The sequence below is a fragment of the Lagenorhynchus albirostris genome, chromosome 8 (genome assembly GCF_949774975.1).
Source record: "Lagenorhynchus albirostris chromosome 8, mLagAlb1.1, whole genome shotgun sequence".
NCBI lineage: Eukaryota > Metazoa > Chordata > Mammalia > Artiodactyla > Delphinidae > Lagenorhynchus > Lagenorhynchus albirostris.
The window spans coordinates 75,499,434-75,516,360 of NC_083102.1; the positions used below are offsets into that span (position 1 = coordinate 75,499,434).

Below are 16,927 nucleotides of genomic sequence, written 5' to 3' on the forward strand. Positions count from 1 at the left end.
GTGAGGTGGATGGACCTAGAATCTGTCATACAGAGTGAAGTAAGTCAGAAAGAGAAAAACAAATACCATATGCTAATGCATATGTATGGCATTTCAAAAAGTGGTACTCATGAACCTAGTGGCAGGGCAGGCATAAAGACACAGACGTAGAGAATGGACTTGAGGGCACAAGGGGGGAAGGGTTAGCTGTGACGAAGTGAGAGAGTAGCACTGACATATATGCACTACCAAATGTAAAGTAGATAGCTAGTGGGAAGCTGCTGCACAGCACAGGGAGGTCAGCTCGGTGCTTTGTGACGACCTAGAGGGGTGGCATAGGGAGGGTGGGAGGGAGGCGCAAGAGGGAGGGAATATGGGGATATATATGGGGATATATGTATACATATAGCTGATTCACTTTGTTGTACAGCAGAAACTAACACAACACTGTAAAGCATTTATACTCCAATAAAGATGTGAAAAAGAAAGAAGTATATAAAGATCATTATTCTATTTGGGAAGTCAATTATGCAAGAAGATCTTCAGAATAGATTTCATCTGATTAATTTTCAATGCTGATGAGATTATGGAAAATCCGTAACTCTCACAAAATACTGGTAGCAGGATAAATTGATACAACTCTAAGAACAGACTTTAAGAGCCACAAAATTTTTCACTGTACTTACCTGAATAACTCTATAAATGCACAACAGAAACAAAAGGAAAATTTATTTGCCCAAAAATGTTCATTATTCTTTTCATTATAATGGAGATAAATGAAAAACAATTTAAATAATGAATTATAGTTTTGTAATCTCAATGGACTATTACAGAGCTATTAAAGTTATTATATTGACTACAGCAGTAGAAATACACGCTATTTTTTAAAAACTATATTTACACTGGGATTACAATTATGTAAAAACTATATATTTATATATACACTAAAAACACAACTGGAGTTTATATTTTTGAATGATCTCTGATACTGAAATAAATGTTTTATAAAAAGTAGTTTTAATCAGATGAATATATTGCACAAGACATTCAATTATAAATTAAGATTTCAATAACATATTTCAAAATGTCAAATACCTTTGGGTAAACTTCAAATATGGTGTATAGTCTATTACAGCAGGAAAGTTGCCATCTAATCCTTCTCCCTTCAGGCAGAAGCTAAGACAATAGACAGTAAATATATTAATACATTAAAATTTAAATCAAAGTGTTATAAACAATCTCTTGTTAGAGACATTTGTTTCATCAAATTGCAGGTGAATTTCTTATTTGTAATTTAAATGTGACTTGTTATAAACACCTCATAAAGATAGTCTACCTTCCATATCAATAACAAAAGCTTGTATGAGTTAATAACACTGTTACATAAATATATCATGCAAAAGTAAAATTTACTGAGAAATCTGTTCAAACATTATTTATTTCATACTATCCTCGTCTTTACTAAATTCTTAAGACATCGCTAGAGAATTTTCAGATGAAGCCTTGTTGTTCACATTTACAAATTCTCAGGTGATACTTAATATCTCCTAAAAAGAAAATCTCCTAATTAGAAAAAAATTCATGGGGCTTCCCTGGTGGCACAGTGGTTGAGAGCCCGCCTGCCAATTCAGGGGACGTGGGTTTGAGCCCTGGTCCGGGAAGATTCCACATGCCACGGAGCAGCTGGGCCCGTGCGCCACAGCTGCTTAGCCTGAGCTCTGGAGCCCGCAAGCCACAACTACCGAGCCCGCCTGCTACAACTACTGAAGCCCGCGCACCTAGAGCCCGTGCTCTGCAACAAGAGAAGCCACCTCAATGAGAAGCCCGTGCATTGCAAGGAAGAATAGCCCCTGCTAGCCTCAACTTGAGAAAGCCCACAAGCGGCAACGAAGACCCAGTGCAGCCAAAAATAAATAAATACAATTAATTAATTTAAAAAAAAAGAAAAAAATTCATATATGAACCACTACCTTCTGGTTTCTTTGGGAAATGTGCCTGTTGAAATACTTGTTCTAATATGTTAATATCAAGGGTGCAGTATGTATTTTTCCAGAATTGACTAAGGAAAGAATCAAAGTGGCAACATTTTACATGGGTTTTCCTTCATTTATAGAAACATTACTGATGCATCTTTAAGACACTTTCTCTCTATACATTATCAGTGGGTTACAATAAGCCAAGAGTTTAGATTCTTAACCCAGGTTTTTTTTTTCCCAACCAAAAACTAAATGAAGTTGTAAAGTATTTGGACAGAGCCAGCAACATGCCATGTAAAAAGTTAACACCCTTAGAGGGAGCATAAAGACAACCTTCAAAACTGCATCTATCACATTCATCATAAAGAATTAAGCTAATTAACCCAATCCCACTTATCAAATTTTAAATAGAGGAAAGTTACACTTACAAAGTGAAAAGTATTTTGAAAAAGAAGTGAGTTACTAGAAAAAGTTAACCTCAGTGAAACTGGGTAGCATTATTTTTTAGTTCAAAAAATGAACTAAAAATGAAAACTAGATTTTCATTTAAGTTTTATACTTATTTGTTAACATTCTTGTGATATATTTTAAGTGATATATTTAAGTGATATATTTAATGATATATTTAAGTGATATATTTCAATAAAAATATAGGGCTTCCCTGGTGGCGCAGTGATTGAGAGTCCACCTGCCGATGCGGGGGACATGGGTTCGTGCCCTGGTCCGGTAGGATCCCACATGCTGCGGAGCAGCTGGGCCCGTGGGCCATGGCTGCTGAGCCTGCGCGTCCAGAGCCTGTGCTCCGCAATGGGAGAGGCCACAGCAGTGAGAGGCCCGCATACCACACACACACACACACACAAAATATATATATATGTGTATATATATACACATATATATATACATATAATACTTCCTTCATTCTCATGTTTCAGTTCTTATTCTAGACAAACCTTTTACTTTTAGTACAATGTAAAATCTTAGATCAATTAAAGAAATGCAAAAGGATGCTGCCATCAACCTAAAAAGAACTTACAATGTCCATTTTTAGTACTTGTAATCTTATTCTGAAATCAATTCATCTTGTTGATAATAAAAGTAAATATTAACAAATTTTTTTTTACATCTTTATTAACAAAATTTTTAATATTTTAGATACAAAACAAGAAACATAACATACCTAAGATAGCCTGTCAATATCCTCTTTCTCTCACCACATGAGACAATGAAAATCTTTCTGGATTTGAATCTTCTTTTAGTGTATTTCTTTTTCATTTTAAAGCAGTAGTTGAAAAATACTAAGAGATGAGATCCAAAACCTTCCTTCAGTGCTACCAGAGCGCATGACTTCTCTGCTTGGCAGGATGTGGTCCAAGCTTTCTTTTTACCCAAACTAGAGAGCAAGGTTGTCAGTTCATTCCCTAAGTTTGAGACAGCCTCTTTTTTGAGAGCAAACCTATTTAGAAAACTGATCTCATTCGAAAGGGAACAACATAAATCAAATCAATATCCAACAGTGTGCTTTACTTAGAAAACTGAAAGAAAAGAATCATAAGTGGAAACTATTATGAGGTAGAATAACTTTAAGTCATAATGCATATAGTTAGATGAAATACCTGAAATCAATAGCATTGAGTCCAAGCAGCATGCCAGCAAGCATATTTGCTTCCTCACCCAAGACAATTGCTCCATCTTCATAAAATCTCCTAAAAAATGACATGGGTGAACACATAAATATTAAAAACTGACTGAAGTTTCATCTACAGAAATCACTTAGAGCCCAAGCTCAAGTAGAAAGAACTAAATTTTATTTAATTTGTCACAACAAGAACAAACTTGGATCACTCAAGTCTTGCAGATACTTAGGAAAAAAAGCTGCCACTGTAACAAAGAAAACCATTCTAAGTGCTTATACCTCTCTTAAAAAGAATCCCCAAAGTGACTCATTCAAGGGGTCTACAGTGTCTAGCATTTTTCTCTAAGAGTGAAGCAATATAAATGTCAACTGAAAGGTGGTAAATTCACAGTCATTTATACTGGTCTATTTTCAATACTAGGTAGATTATTATTCTATACATAGAACAAACACAAACACACATTCTGTTTTTCTGTAATTCCAAAGGTTGTTAACTAAATTAAGAACTAGGAAGGTGTGATTAATAGTAATTTATGATAACCTTTAACACTACAATACTAATAGGGCAGATGGGCTAGCAAGGTGGCTGCCTATGAAAAAAAAGTATTCATATCTTTGACAAAAAGTGAATATGAATCTATTTTGCTAATTCCTTGAAAGCTTTCTGTTTTGATCAATGTTAATTTTTAAAATACTAAAGTTTTATTTTAAAATATTTAAAATAAATATTTTGAAAAAAATATTTAATATGGGCTTAAGGTATTTTTCCACAAAAGAATGTAAGATCATTGAATTTACTTCTTTTTAAGAATAATAGTATGCAAAAACTAGTTTATGTCCAGTAACAGGGATAATTAAATTGTTATAACTATTTATATTACACATAGTCAACACCACTCTGTAACACCCCACTAACTAAAAGGGAAGTTTCTTATTAAAGGAAATTTGTCTTGCTCTTTTCCATATTCATGAGTTTATAAAGGCTGCATGTAAAGTTTATAATACTAGCATCAATACTGAAACAGTCCACAGTTTACCAAATACTTTTACAATCATACTATTTAATAATTGCAAAGCCCATGAAGTAAATGCTGAAGGAATTGTCATTCATTTCAAATTCACCGCCAAGAAGAGTGAGTCAGGTTAAAACAATTTGCCCAAGCTTATGTGGATAAACTTATCAAGGAGGAAAACCAATCCTTCTTACTTTAAGTTCTACACATTTTCCATTAAACCATAATACTTCTTTTAAAACAAAAATATTTAAAGAGAATTTAACCTCTGTTACGGACCTTAAGGAATTTTACATGAATAAAAAGTACAAAGAAAAATAAAGACTCTTTACCCTCTGACAGATGTAAGGCTGCCAACAAACATGGTGGGAAGACTAGCTTGGATTAGATGTTTTCTGTTTCCTTGGAAATATGGGAATTGTTTTCATTCATTTACATAAAAGGAGAAAAACTAAAAGTTCCAGCCTAACAAAGATTAGTAAAATAAATGGAAGTAATTTCTACATATTCAACTGAGGTGTTCCACAAAAAGGTAATCTAAGATATACAGATTTGTCTAAAAGATATTTAGACAAATCTATATATCTGAGATCTTGTCCCTGCCCCAATGGCTAAATCGGCTGTTGATTGAATATTTTATCAACTCCTGGAAGAACTGTGATTCCAGTGGTTCTAGACCACCACATTCTATGGGACACAGGTGTTTGTTCTGGCTTTTGACACTGGCAATCACCCATTATTCCTAGTACTTCCCTATTTAAGAAAAGGTATACTTTTATTTGCTACCTTGAGCCCACCATGTTTTAAAGTACATTCTAGGAGTCAGATCAAAACTATTCTTGCTTGTTTCCTAATGTTAATATTATATTAGGAACTAATGAAAAATACCTGAAACAAAAACTAACTGGTTTTTAGAAAAAATTTTAAGCCTAAAGGTCATTTATGTGTGTGTACATCATATTGTTTTACTGAGGTTTTTTGGCTTTTGTTTTACTACTGATTTTTTTAAGCTAACCTATATAAGTGAAGTGCTTGCTATACGTGAAATCAATAATTCCACTCAAATAAAACCAAGCATGAAGCATAATGCTGCAAAGACCTGATTTAATTTAACAGTTTTCACTGCAACAGAGGGGAAGGGAGGAAAAATGGAAGAGGAAAGGCTAGTTAAGAGAATTGTCCATTGTATGCTGAACTTTTCATTATTAGTCCTGGTTAAAAAAACAAAAACTTTTCAGTAAATGTACTTCTAACTTTGAGATAACAAATTTTTAAAATAACAATATTTAAAAGAATACTAAGTGATCTGCAAAAGATTATATTTCTATCATTTAATCAAAGAATTAATCAAAGACAACACACTCATTCATGTATATTAGAGAGGTAGAAGCTATTAGGAAAAATTTATTTTATATTCCCTTAATCAAACCAACATATCAATAATTTTGACTGAAAATGTGATTCTTGTTATCAATATTTTCAAAGACTTCTAAAGACTGTAAGCTTTCAATTTCTTCATTTTATCTCATAGAAAAATTGGAACATTAATAAAGTTTGCTTATATAACCAAGATTATGTAACCAATGAGCCAAGAGCAAAGCCTAAGATGACTAATCCAATAATAGTAAGGTATATACTAAAAAAATTCCCTTTTTTGTTGAAAATATTTTTATGAGCAGGACCTAACCAAAAGAGCATACTGACTTGCAAAAATGTATTATAAATATTGAAAGTACCAAGGTGAAAAATATATTAAATACTTCTGTTTAAAGATTTATATAGTAGACTATATCTTTAAAGAAGTTTTGTATTTTAGAAGCAAAGGAAAACTGTGAGCAACTATTTGATATTACTGTGGTCTGGAAGAAAAGCTCCCACTTTCTATTAGGTATACTCTTTCCAATTATTTGTATGTTGACTAGAAATATATTAGAAACTAGAAAAAGTATTTAAAATAATACCCTAATAAGAATAATACTCTTTTTATTAACACATATAATTTAATTTTAGTTGAAATATGTGCCTATAATGCCATCCTTAGTGTTCATTCTGAAAGACTATTTTAAGGCCTTTCAGGTACTTCAATAACAAATATCCTTTGGGTGAGATCCAAAGTGAACAACCAGAATAGATGATGTTGATATTGCACAATATCATGCTTCAAAATTTCCTTTTTTGAGTCGTAAGTTATTCCACACATTAAAAGTGCAATATTAAAATATGAGAAAGCTTATCTTATAAACCAAAGAAATTTCTTTATCAACATCTTGTTCTCTTCCCCAGTTTAGCCCTTACATAAGAAACTTGAAGGGAGGAGATAAAGAAGATTCTCCCTCATGACATACAAAACAAATTACAGCATTATAAAGAAATGTTCTATTCTAAGTCAAATGGAATCAGGATGAAAAACTGGCCAAAAAATAAATCTCCAAAAGGTCTTGCTAAGAATGTGAGATTCTTTAATTATTTTTATCAATAAATACATAATATAGCAAGAACTGTGCTATATCCTATAGATAAAATGGTGAACAAGGTAAACATGACCCCTCTTTATGGAGCTTATAGTCTAGGGGAGAGGACAGGCTGAAAAAAGATAATCAGAGATGGTAAGTAGTATAAAGTAAATAAATAAGTTGTTGAGGTAGAGAAAAAATAAAGGAGAACCCAACTTTGAAGAAAGTCATTAGGAAAGACATTCTCAAGTGTTTAGTCTGAGACCTTAGGCCCAGAGAAGTTTGATCACGCAGGGCTCTGTAGGCCACATAACATTAACAATAATTGTAAACATTTACTGAGTGCCAGGCACAGTTATAAGTGCTTTACGTGAATTATCTTGCTTAACTTTACCACCAAATACTATGCCATGGAGGGAGTAAGCAATTTACCCAAGATTCCACAGCCAGAAAGTGGCGAATCCAGGGTCTGACTCCAGGGAATGTATTTGCAGAGCCTGCTGGCTAAAGTAATGAGAAACCATTTCAATGTTTAAAGTGGGAATTGACAGGATCCCTTTTACTTTTAAGAAGACTGTCTGGAAGCTGGGTGGCTACTGGGAGGGGGCAAACTGGAATCTCAGTTGGGAAGACAATAGGGGATTATAAGTAAGAGATGAGAAAGGTATGCATTACACTTGCAGCCATGGCGATAAAGGTAAATGGGTAGATTCGAGATAGATTTTGGAGATAGGATCGAAAAGAGTTGCTACTGGAACGACTGGAAAGAATGAAGGAGAGGGGCTTCCCTGGTGGCGCAGTGCAGGGGACACCTGCCAATGCAGGGGACACGGGTTCGAGCCCCGGTCCGGGAAGATCCCACATGCCGTGGAGCAACTAAGCCCGTGCGCCACAACGGCTGAGCCTGCGAGCCACAGCTACTGAGCCTGCGCGCCTAGAGCCCGTGTTCCACAACAAGAGAAGCACCGCGATAAGAAGCCCGCGCACTGCAACGAAGAGTAGCCCCCACTCGCCGCAACTAGAGAAAGCCCACATGCAGCAACGAAGACCCAATGAAGCCAGAAATAAAATAAATTTATATTTAAAAAAATGAAGGAGAAAGAGGAATCAAACATGAATTTCAGATTCTGACTTCGTCAGCCATGTAAGTAGGGCAGCGAAACCATTTGCCAAGAAGTGGGTCAACGGGGTTGTAGGATGGGGTGGGGCATGGAATCAAGAAATCTGAAGTATCTAGCTAGAGGTTTAAATGTGGTGCCGCCACCATACAGCTGGTATTTAAAGTTCCAGGGAAATGGATGAAATTCTGAGAAGAGAAGAGCAGACAACAGGACTGAACCCAGAGAATACTGACACTAAGAAACTGTGAAGAGTAAAAGAAGCCTGAGGAAGGGCAATTACAGAGGGAGAAAGAAAAGCCAGGGAATGCTATATAAGTTAAAAGCAGAGAGGTTTTTCAAGAAAGAGGAAGTTTTCAACTATTTTAGCTGTACAAGGAAGTACAATGTGGACAGAGAAATGTCCATTACGTCTGGGTAGCTTGTGGATTATTGGTATTCTTTTAAAATTATCCTTGGTGGAGTGGTGAGAGGCAGGAGCTGGACGAGAATAAAGAGCGACTCTCAGGTAAGGAGATGAAAGTGTGTATAAAGATTTTTGAGAAGTCTGGTGATGAAGCAGAACATGGAAATGAGCAGTATGAGAGGGAAATGCAGGTTCAAGGGAGAAGTTTTTGCTGTTAAGGTAGGAGATACCAGTATATGGTTCTACGTGGGTGGGAATGATCCAGCAATGGGAAAGAGATTGAGGATGAGGAAAGAGAGAGGTGATAACTAAAGGAAGAAGTGAATGGGGATAGGATCTAGAAGAAAGCAGCCTCTGACAGGAGACACATTACATCACAACAAAAATGACTGTCTTGGGCTTCCCTGGTAGCGCAGTGGTTGAGAGTCCGCCTGCCGATGCAGGGGACACGGGCTCATGCCCCGGTCCGGGAAGATCCCACATGCCGTGGAGCGGCTGGGCCCGTGAGCCATGGCCGCTGGGCCTGCGCGTCCGGAGCCTGTGCTCTGCAATGGGAGAGGCCACGGCAGTGAGAGGCCCGCGTACCGCAAAAAAAAAAAAAAAAAAAGATTGTCTTGATTGTTAATATGATTGTTGTCTTCAGTCTTGACTCCTTGGGCTTTTCATCGGCTGTGGCGAGGTCCAGATCCTCCTCAGCTACCACTTCACAAATGAGGTACTGGGTCCCACAGAACAAGCACATAAGCAAGCACCAGGAGCAGCAGCAGCAGCTTTTCATTCCTTTTTATGGCTGAATAATATTCCACCGCATGGAATGGACATTTTGCTTACCCCTTCATCAGTTGATGGATATTTGGGTTCTCTCGCCTTTTTGGCTCTTATGGATTATGCTGCTGTGAACATCTGTGTACATGTTTTTTTTGTGAACACATGGTTTTAATTCTCTTGGATATCTGTATCTATTTATCTAGGATTCATGTGCTGGGACATATAGTAACTCTACGTTTAACTTTATGAGGAATTGCCAGGCTGTTTTTTTTTTTTTTTTTTGCGGTACGCGGGCCTCTCACTGTTGTGGCCTCTCCCGTTGCAGAGCACAGGCTCCGGACGCGCAGGCTCAGCGGCCATGGCTCACGGGCCCAGCCGCTCCGCGGCATGTGGGATCTTCCCGGACCGGGGCATGAGCCCGTGTCCCCTGCATCGGCAGGCGGACTCTCAACCACTGCGCCACCAGGGAAGCCCTGCCAGGCTGTTTTTCAAAGTGGTTGCATCATTTTACTTTCCCACAATCAATGTATAATTGTTGCAATGTTTCCACATCCTTGCCAACACTTGTTATTATATATTCTTTTTTTTTTTTTTGCGGTACACGGGCCTCTCACTGTTGTGGCCTCTCCCGTTGTGGAGCACAGGCTCCGGACGCGCAGGCCCAGCGGCCATGGCTCACGGGCCCAGCCGCTCCACGGCATGTGGGATCCTCCTGGACCAGGGCACGAACCCGTGTCCCCTGCATCGGCAGGCGGACTCTCAACCACTGTGCCACCAGGGAAGCCCATATATGTTCTTTTGATTATAGCCATCCTAGTAGGTGCGCAGCGATATCTTGCAGTTTAGATTTGCATTTCCCTGATGCCTACTGATGTTACACATCTTCCATGTGTTTCTTGGTCATTTGTGTACCTTCTTCGGAAAAATGTCTATTCAGATTCTTTGCCCATTTTAAAATTTAAAAATATTTTATTACTGAGTTGTAAGAGTTCTTCATATATATTTCACAATCAAGTCGCTTATCAGATATAGGCTTTGCAAATATTTTCTCCAATTCTGTGGATTGTTTTTTCACTTTCTTGAAGATATTCTTCAAAGCGATAAGCTTTACATTTTGATTCTGTCCAATTTATCTATTTTCCTTTTGCTGCTTGGGTGTTTAGTAACATGTCTAAGAAACTACTATCTAATCCCAGGTCATGCAGATTTACATCTATGTTCTCTTCTAAGAGCTTTACTTTTAGGTCTGAGCCATTGAGTTAACTTTATATGTGCTGTGTGGCAGCAGTCCACAAGCACATTTTAATCACGTGTATTTTTTTCATCTTAATAATGTAAAACTTTCAAACATTCAAATTCCTAAAGACCTTCTTAGTTCTTGAAAGGTGTGGTAATTTATCACGACCCCATCTATTATCCATTCCTTTTTCTTCCCCCTTTGTGACAGCTGAGTAATTTTGAAGTTTTACTTTATACGTTCCTCTTCTCTTACTCCTACTATCATATCGAGAAGATTAACGTTTTTTGAACACTACTTTTGTCATCATAAATGAAGTACTGTGGTGCAACTGCAAGGTAATAAACAGGATTCCACACAGTAATTTTTTCTCTACTTTATATTTTCCACAGTTGTTACTTCAAAATCTTACCAGAATATTTTCGATCTTGTTTCAAATGTCACATCTGTATTCTTTAGCTTAACTTTTCTAATTATTTTTCAGGCCACGGGTGAGGAGAAAGTAAAACTTTGAGCAAATTATTCAGTTTCTACCTGACTTCTCTATCTCTAGGTTTTCCCAGTAACCTACCAAAATAATTCCTTTTTTTTTTTTTTTTTTAGCTTGGATTCTCTTCTTGAGTCTGCCAACTTCCCACCTCTGGCTCTTTCCCAACAACACCCCAATCCGTAAACCGTGAAACTCTTCAAGGATTTTTTCAATTGCTCACCAAGATATCCTCCACCGTAGCAAAAAGATCACATGAATTTCTCTAATACTTTGGAGCGATCGTCACGTACGTCAGAAGATTTATCGTAGTTGTGCTCCCCACAGTTCCTCTACCCAATCCTTATCCTTGGATTTTCACTGATCAGTACTTTCAAGCTGCCTGTCTTAGCTCATGTAGCTCCTCCTTCTGTACTGGGGTAAACACTTGTATCACCATTTTAAAAGACCTCATTACTCTCTATCTGTGAAGAGTAGAACAAGAAGAAATCACTTGATTCAGATACTCTCAAGACTCCTAAAGAATTAGAGATCATTTCTCATTGTTCTACAAGCGCTTATGTCAGGGAGCATCCAGACAAAAGGTAAGGAATAACTCTTCTTTCTAAAAGTACGCTTGTTATTTTACAAACGTAATCTTCCAAATACATATGTTTTCGCTATGGGTTCACAATCAAATTTATTTATAATTAAGTTTCTCTGGTTTGATTTCAGTTAATAAAAAATAAGTAGTGTAAATAGTTAAAAAAAAGACTTCGTCTTTTGGCAACTGCCTTTTTTTAGTTAACTTTTAGGATGAGAGTTCTGAAGTAACTACTTACTTCATTTCTTGATAATTACAGAGCCATCATAGTCACATTTAAATACTGTGTGTGTATCTGTGTATATAAATATGATATATTTCTGTGCGTGTATAAACATATACTAAGCCATGTTTCTATTTGAGTAATATATGTTTATATATTGTTACAAGAATATTTTTACTTCATGAACTTTTTACAGCTGAATCACTTCCTTTTTTCAAAAAAAACCCAGCTAATACCTAAAAACAAGGCAAAAAGGATTTCCCTTAAAAAATTTAAGCTACTCACTCTAAAAATAGTCTATTCAAGTACTATTTCTACCCCACCCAATTGTGTAAACTAAGAAACAAGACTAACAACTTAGAGAGATTTTTTTTTCTTAAATTTATTTATTTATTTTTGGCTACACTGGGTCTTCGTTGATGCACGCGGGCTTCCTCTAGTTGCGGCGAGTGGGGGCTACTCTTCGTTGCGGTACGTGGCCTTCTCATTGCAGTGGCTTCTCTTGTTGCGGAGCATGGGCTCTAGGCACGCGGGCTTCAGTAGTTGTGGCACATGGGCTCAGTAGTTGTGGCTCGCGTGCTCCAGAGAGCAGGCTCAGTAGTTGTGGCACATGGGCTTAGTTGCTCTGCGGCATGTGGGATCTTCCTGGACCAGGGCTCGAACCCGTGTCCCCTGCATTGGCAGGTGGATTCTTAACCACTGCACCACCAGGGAAACCCTAGAGAGATTATTAATGCTTTAATTTCTATTTAGAAAAGACTATCTTGTTATTGTACAGGAGATAATTATGGTATAAACTTGGTTTTGATTTCATTAATTTAGGATTTTTAGGTTTGATCTATGAGATTCTGATACTACTTTTATTTTTGAAGCCTTATTATCTTCAATATTTATTATCTTCCATAATTAAACGTATTTACTAGTGATGATAAATAAAACAAATGTTTCATTGCATAAGACTTATTTCAAATGTCTAAGAGTTTATCATCATCTCACTGTCTATCTTTAGAAATATCTCAAGAGTATCATACTGCTTTAAAAGAATTCAATAAGCATATATCAGATTTACTTTACGCAAATGCTTCTTGGAGTTAAAAGTCTTTATATCCTGGTCAAATTTATAATGATAATGTTTTCTTTGTATCTTCCAAATAAAAAATTTATTGTTTTATTACCTAAAAACATAAAGACACCTAAGTAAAGATATTGTAATCTATATTAGCTAGTTAGCTAAAAGAATGTGTCATAATAAAGGCCCAGATTTTCTCAAAATCCAAAATGTCAAATATGGCATCAGGACATGAACTTAAGATTCCAGATACATGATTTCTGTATATATATTCCTTATTTTCTGTCAAAACTGGTTTACAGACACTCTCTTCTTTAAGAAATACAATTAACAAGGTAGAAATAAGTATGGTAATTTAGAAGTGTCTAAGGCAGTGCTGTCTGATAGAACTTTCTGCTATGAAGCACTGTTCTATATCTGTGCTGTCCAATTTGGCTGCCATTAACCACAGAAGGCCAGTGAACACCTAAAATGTGATAAAGCAACTGAAGAACTGAATCAGTAATTTTACTTTTTTAAAAAATAAATTAATTTATTTTATTTATTTATTTTTGGTTGTGCTGGGTCTTTGTTACTGCGTGTGGGCTTTCTCTAGTTGCGGCGAGTGGGGGCTACTCTTCATTGCGGTGCGCGGGCTTCTCACTGAGGTGGCTTCTCTTGTTGCGGAGCATGGGCTCTAGGTGCACGGGCTTCAGTAGTTGTGGCACGTGGGCTCTACAGTGCAGGCTCAGTAGTTGTGGCCCACAGGCTTCACTGCTCCGCGGCATGTGGGATCTTCCTGGATCAGGGCTCAAAACCGTGTCCCCTGCGTCGGCAGGTGGATTCTTAACCACTGCGTCACCAGGGAAGCCCAGTAATTTTACTTAATTTCAATTTTAATTTACACAGTGGCATGTGGTTAGTGGTGACTGTATTGAATAGTACGTATCTAGGATATTGAAAATATTGAATATTTTCATTTACAAATACTACTGAAATGGAAAAAAAATGGTTTCTTTAACAAAAGCTATAAATATAGATTAGCAGACCACAGCTGAGTAGGAATGACTGTTGTCCTAATATGAACCTTTTCTTGACCATCATAAAAAATTAATAAAGTCCTGTTTTGCACAACGTACCATCTTACAACCCAAGAAGAACACTGGTATAGACTGCCCTAAAAAGACAATTGAGCAACCATTAATTATATTATATAAGAATTAAAGAAATAAATATTGTGGTGTGGAAAGAGAAAGAATGCTATAGGAATTTCACAGATTTTTCTCCAAATTGGTTAGAAAAAAGTCTGTGGAGAAAATGAAACTTCACGTGTTGAAAAAGTAAGAATCAGAAATTGTTCAGAAAAAAGATATTCCAGGCAGAATGTGAGGCCTGAAAAGATAAACCAAGGTAAGATGTATGTTTAGTTGAGAAACTGCATTTTCCTGAGAAGACAGTGGATTTATCTGAGAAGTACAAAAAGGAGGAAATAAAATAGGCAAGGACTTTAAAAACAAATGCGTCTTCATCTATTCTTACTGCTAAGTCTTCTGGTAAATCTTTTAAATATATATTGAAAATTAAAAGGACTTTTAAACCTGGTTGTTTTGAAGTCTCTCAGAGCTGTAGAGATGTATTCAGATAAATGTTTTTCCATGAGTGCTACTCTGATCCAGGCTCTACCCTAAAAGGAAGAAGAAAGAATCAAACATGAAAAAAAAAATTAGAAGTTAAAATATATTTTGCCTGCTATGTCATAAAAATATAAACATTTTAATATGCAAAGAATAACTCAAAATATGCATTTGATAAAGACTAAAAAATAAGTAGATAAGATGAGGTAAATTTTAATTATATATAGTATATACTTTGTTCTCTGAAGGTGCAGGGTAGATCATGTCAGATTAACTTTCTAGCATCTGAAGGGACATAACCATTAATATTGACTTAACTTGGGTTACAGACTTCTTGTGAATTATAGAAGGAAATCACAAGACATATCTCTTTACTTCAATGCCCAAATCAACATGCCAATTAAAATGAGCCCCCTTATAAAACATGAAGAAAAGAGTCCGTTCTCATTAATAATCACCTTCACACCACTTGTTTAGTCTTTCCAGAGGAACGTTTCAGACAACCAAATTTCATTATTTATCATGCATCCAAATCATGAGTTACTGAATTTGGTGCCTCCAGAGCATATTCTAAAGACTATTACCGAAAATTTAAACCAGAAAAAACAAACGCACAACAAAAGCACCCAGAAGCATACTCTAGAACAAAATCAGAGAAAACACACAATTCTAACAAAATATGAAAAATTTAATTTTACTTTCGAAAAGAGGTAACATCATTCAATAGTTGGGACTAGCCAGTTTTGTTATAATCCAAAGCATTTCTTCTGGATTCTTTGTTTAGAATGAAAGACTATAAAGATTATATTTTTTAGTGGGAATTTTATAATTCAATTACTTTCCTTTTCACTCAACCCTTTCACACATCTCCAGAAAATCTATGAAGATTAACTATATAGAAATTCAAAACACTGCAATGGCAGCTAAGAATAAAGGTGTCACTAACCAATATATATGATGGTCGACTACCAGTATAGAAAAAGAAGCACTGAAATGTCTACAGCTGTAGAAATGTCTACAACTCTAGTGAATTCACCAAAACCGTCGGACAGAAGGATGAAAACGGAGTTAATCCAGACGTGGAAAAACCTAGCAGGCTAGGACTTCCCTGGTGGTGCGGTGGTTAAGAATCCACCTGCCAATGCAGGGGACACAGGTTTGAGCCCTGGTCCGAGAAGATCCCACATGCTGCAGAGCAACTAAGCCCGTGCGCCACAACTACTGAGCCTGTAGCTCTAGAGCCCGCGAGCCACAACTACTGAGCCCGTGCGCCTAGAGCCTGTGCTCCACAATGAGAAGCCACCGCAACGAGAAGCCCACGCAACGCAACAAAGAGTAGCCCCCGCTCGCCACAACTAGAGAAAGCCCACGCACAGCAACAAAGACCCAATGCAGCCAAAAAAAAATTACAATAAATTAAAAAAAAAAAAAAATCTAGCAGGCTACAAGCAGCAGTATTGTTGGGAAATAAAGAAATGATATGGGTGTGATTAGCATGCCAGTCAGTTTGCCCACCTTTTTTAACCTAAAAATCCCTTAGCTTGCCCTGTGCTCAGTCCATTGTTTCTGCTGAGTCAGCCCAGGGAAACCTACAGTTAGTTGTAGCAGATTGGAACAGAGGAAGGAAGAGGCAAGCATGAGCTCCCAGTCTCAAGTTTCTTAAAATTTCATCTAAAAGACACAGAGACTAGTAGTAGTGGCTTGAATCAAAAAGCTACATTCTAAAACAGAAGCGGGAAAAGCTGCTCTCCAGAGAAAGTTAGACACAGGAGACTGTGCTATTGTTAAGATAAGAAATATGGGGGAAAGTCCTGCTTCCTGATTTATTAATTTCAATCCACACAGAACTGGGCTGCACCTAGTTTCCTGTCCTTAGATGTTTGTGGAATTCTTTGTTATATTGTCATAATAAATGGTGCTGATTTTAACAGTTTCTTTTCTTTCAACAAAAGAAACAGAAGATATAAAGCTTGTTGGGGCCATAAAGGGGGAAAAGCTGAAAATTAGGTTTAAGATTTTAGACTTTATCAGATAATGGTGAACCACTGAAGGTTGCTGTTATTGTTTGGGAGACATAAATATTTGTTTGTTTGCCACTAAAGGTTTTTCCAAAAAATAAACGTAGTCAACACTTCTTAAGAATGTAATTAATACATGCTTACCTCTGTTTTAAGAGCGTTTTACACATTAAGATATTTAATCCTCACAAGAACTGTGTGTGAGTCAGGTTACAATACTATCCCTACTTTACTATATGAAGAAACAAAAAATAGACACAACTGGAAGACAGGAAACTCATGCCACCAAACCAACCAACCTAATTGAACTAATACCCATACACTCTACCTTCCCTTCTATTTCAGGGG

General features: G+C 36.7%; 1 protein-coding gene across 4 annotated transcripts in view; it reads right to left on the reverse strand.

Moving 5' to 3' along the window:
* Positions 1-16,927, reverse strand: part of RUNDC3B (RUN domain containing 3B) — a 147,746-nt gene that overhangs the window by 60,433 nt on the left and 70,386 nt on the right. For all 4 annotated transcript variants that reach the window (XM_060157173.1, XM_060157171.1, XM_060157172.1 and 1 more), the window contains 3 exons: positions 14,526-14,611; positions 3,572-3,661; positions 1,075-1,155 (listed from right to left, as the gene is read on the reverse strand). In XM_060157173.1, the coding sequence (XP_060013156.1) occupies positions 1,075-1,155; positions 3,572-3,661; positions 14,526-14,611 (257 nt within the window). The remainder of the gene's footprint in view (positions 1-1,074; positions 1,156-3,571; positions 3,662-14,525; positions 14,612-16,927) is intronic.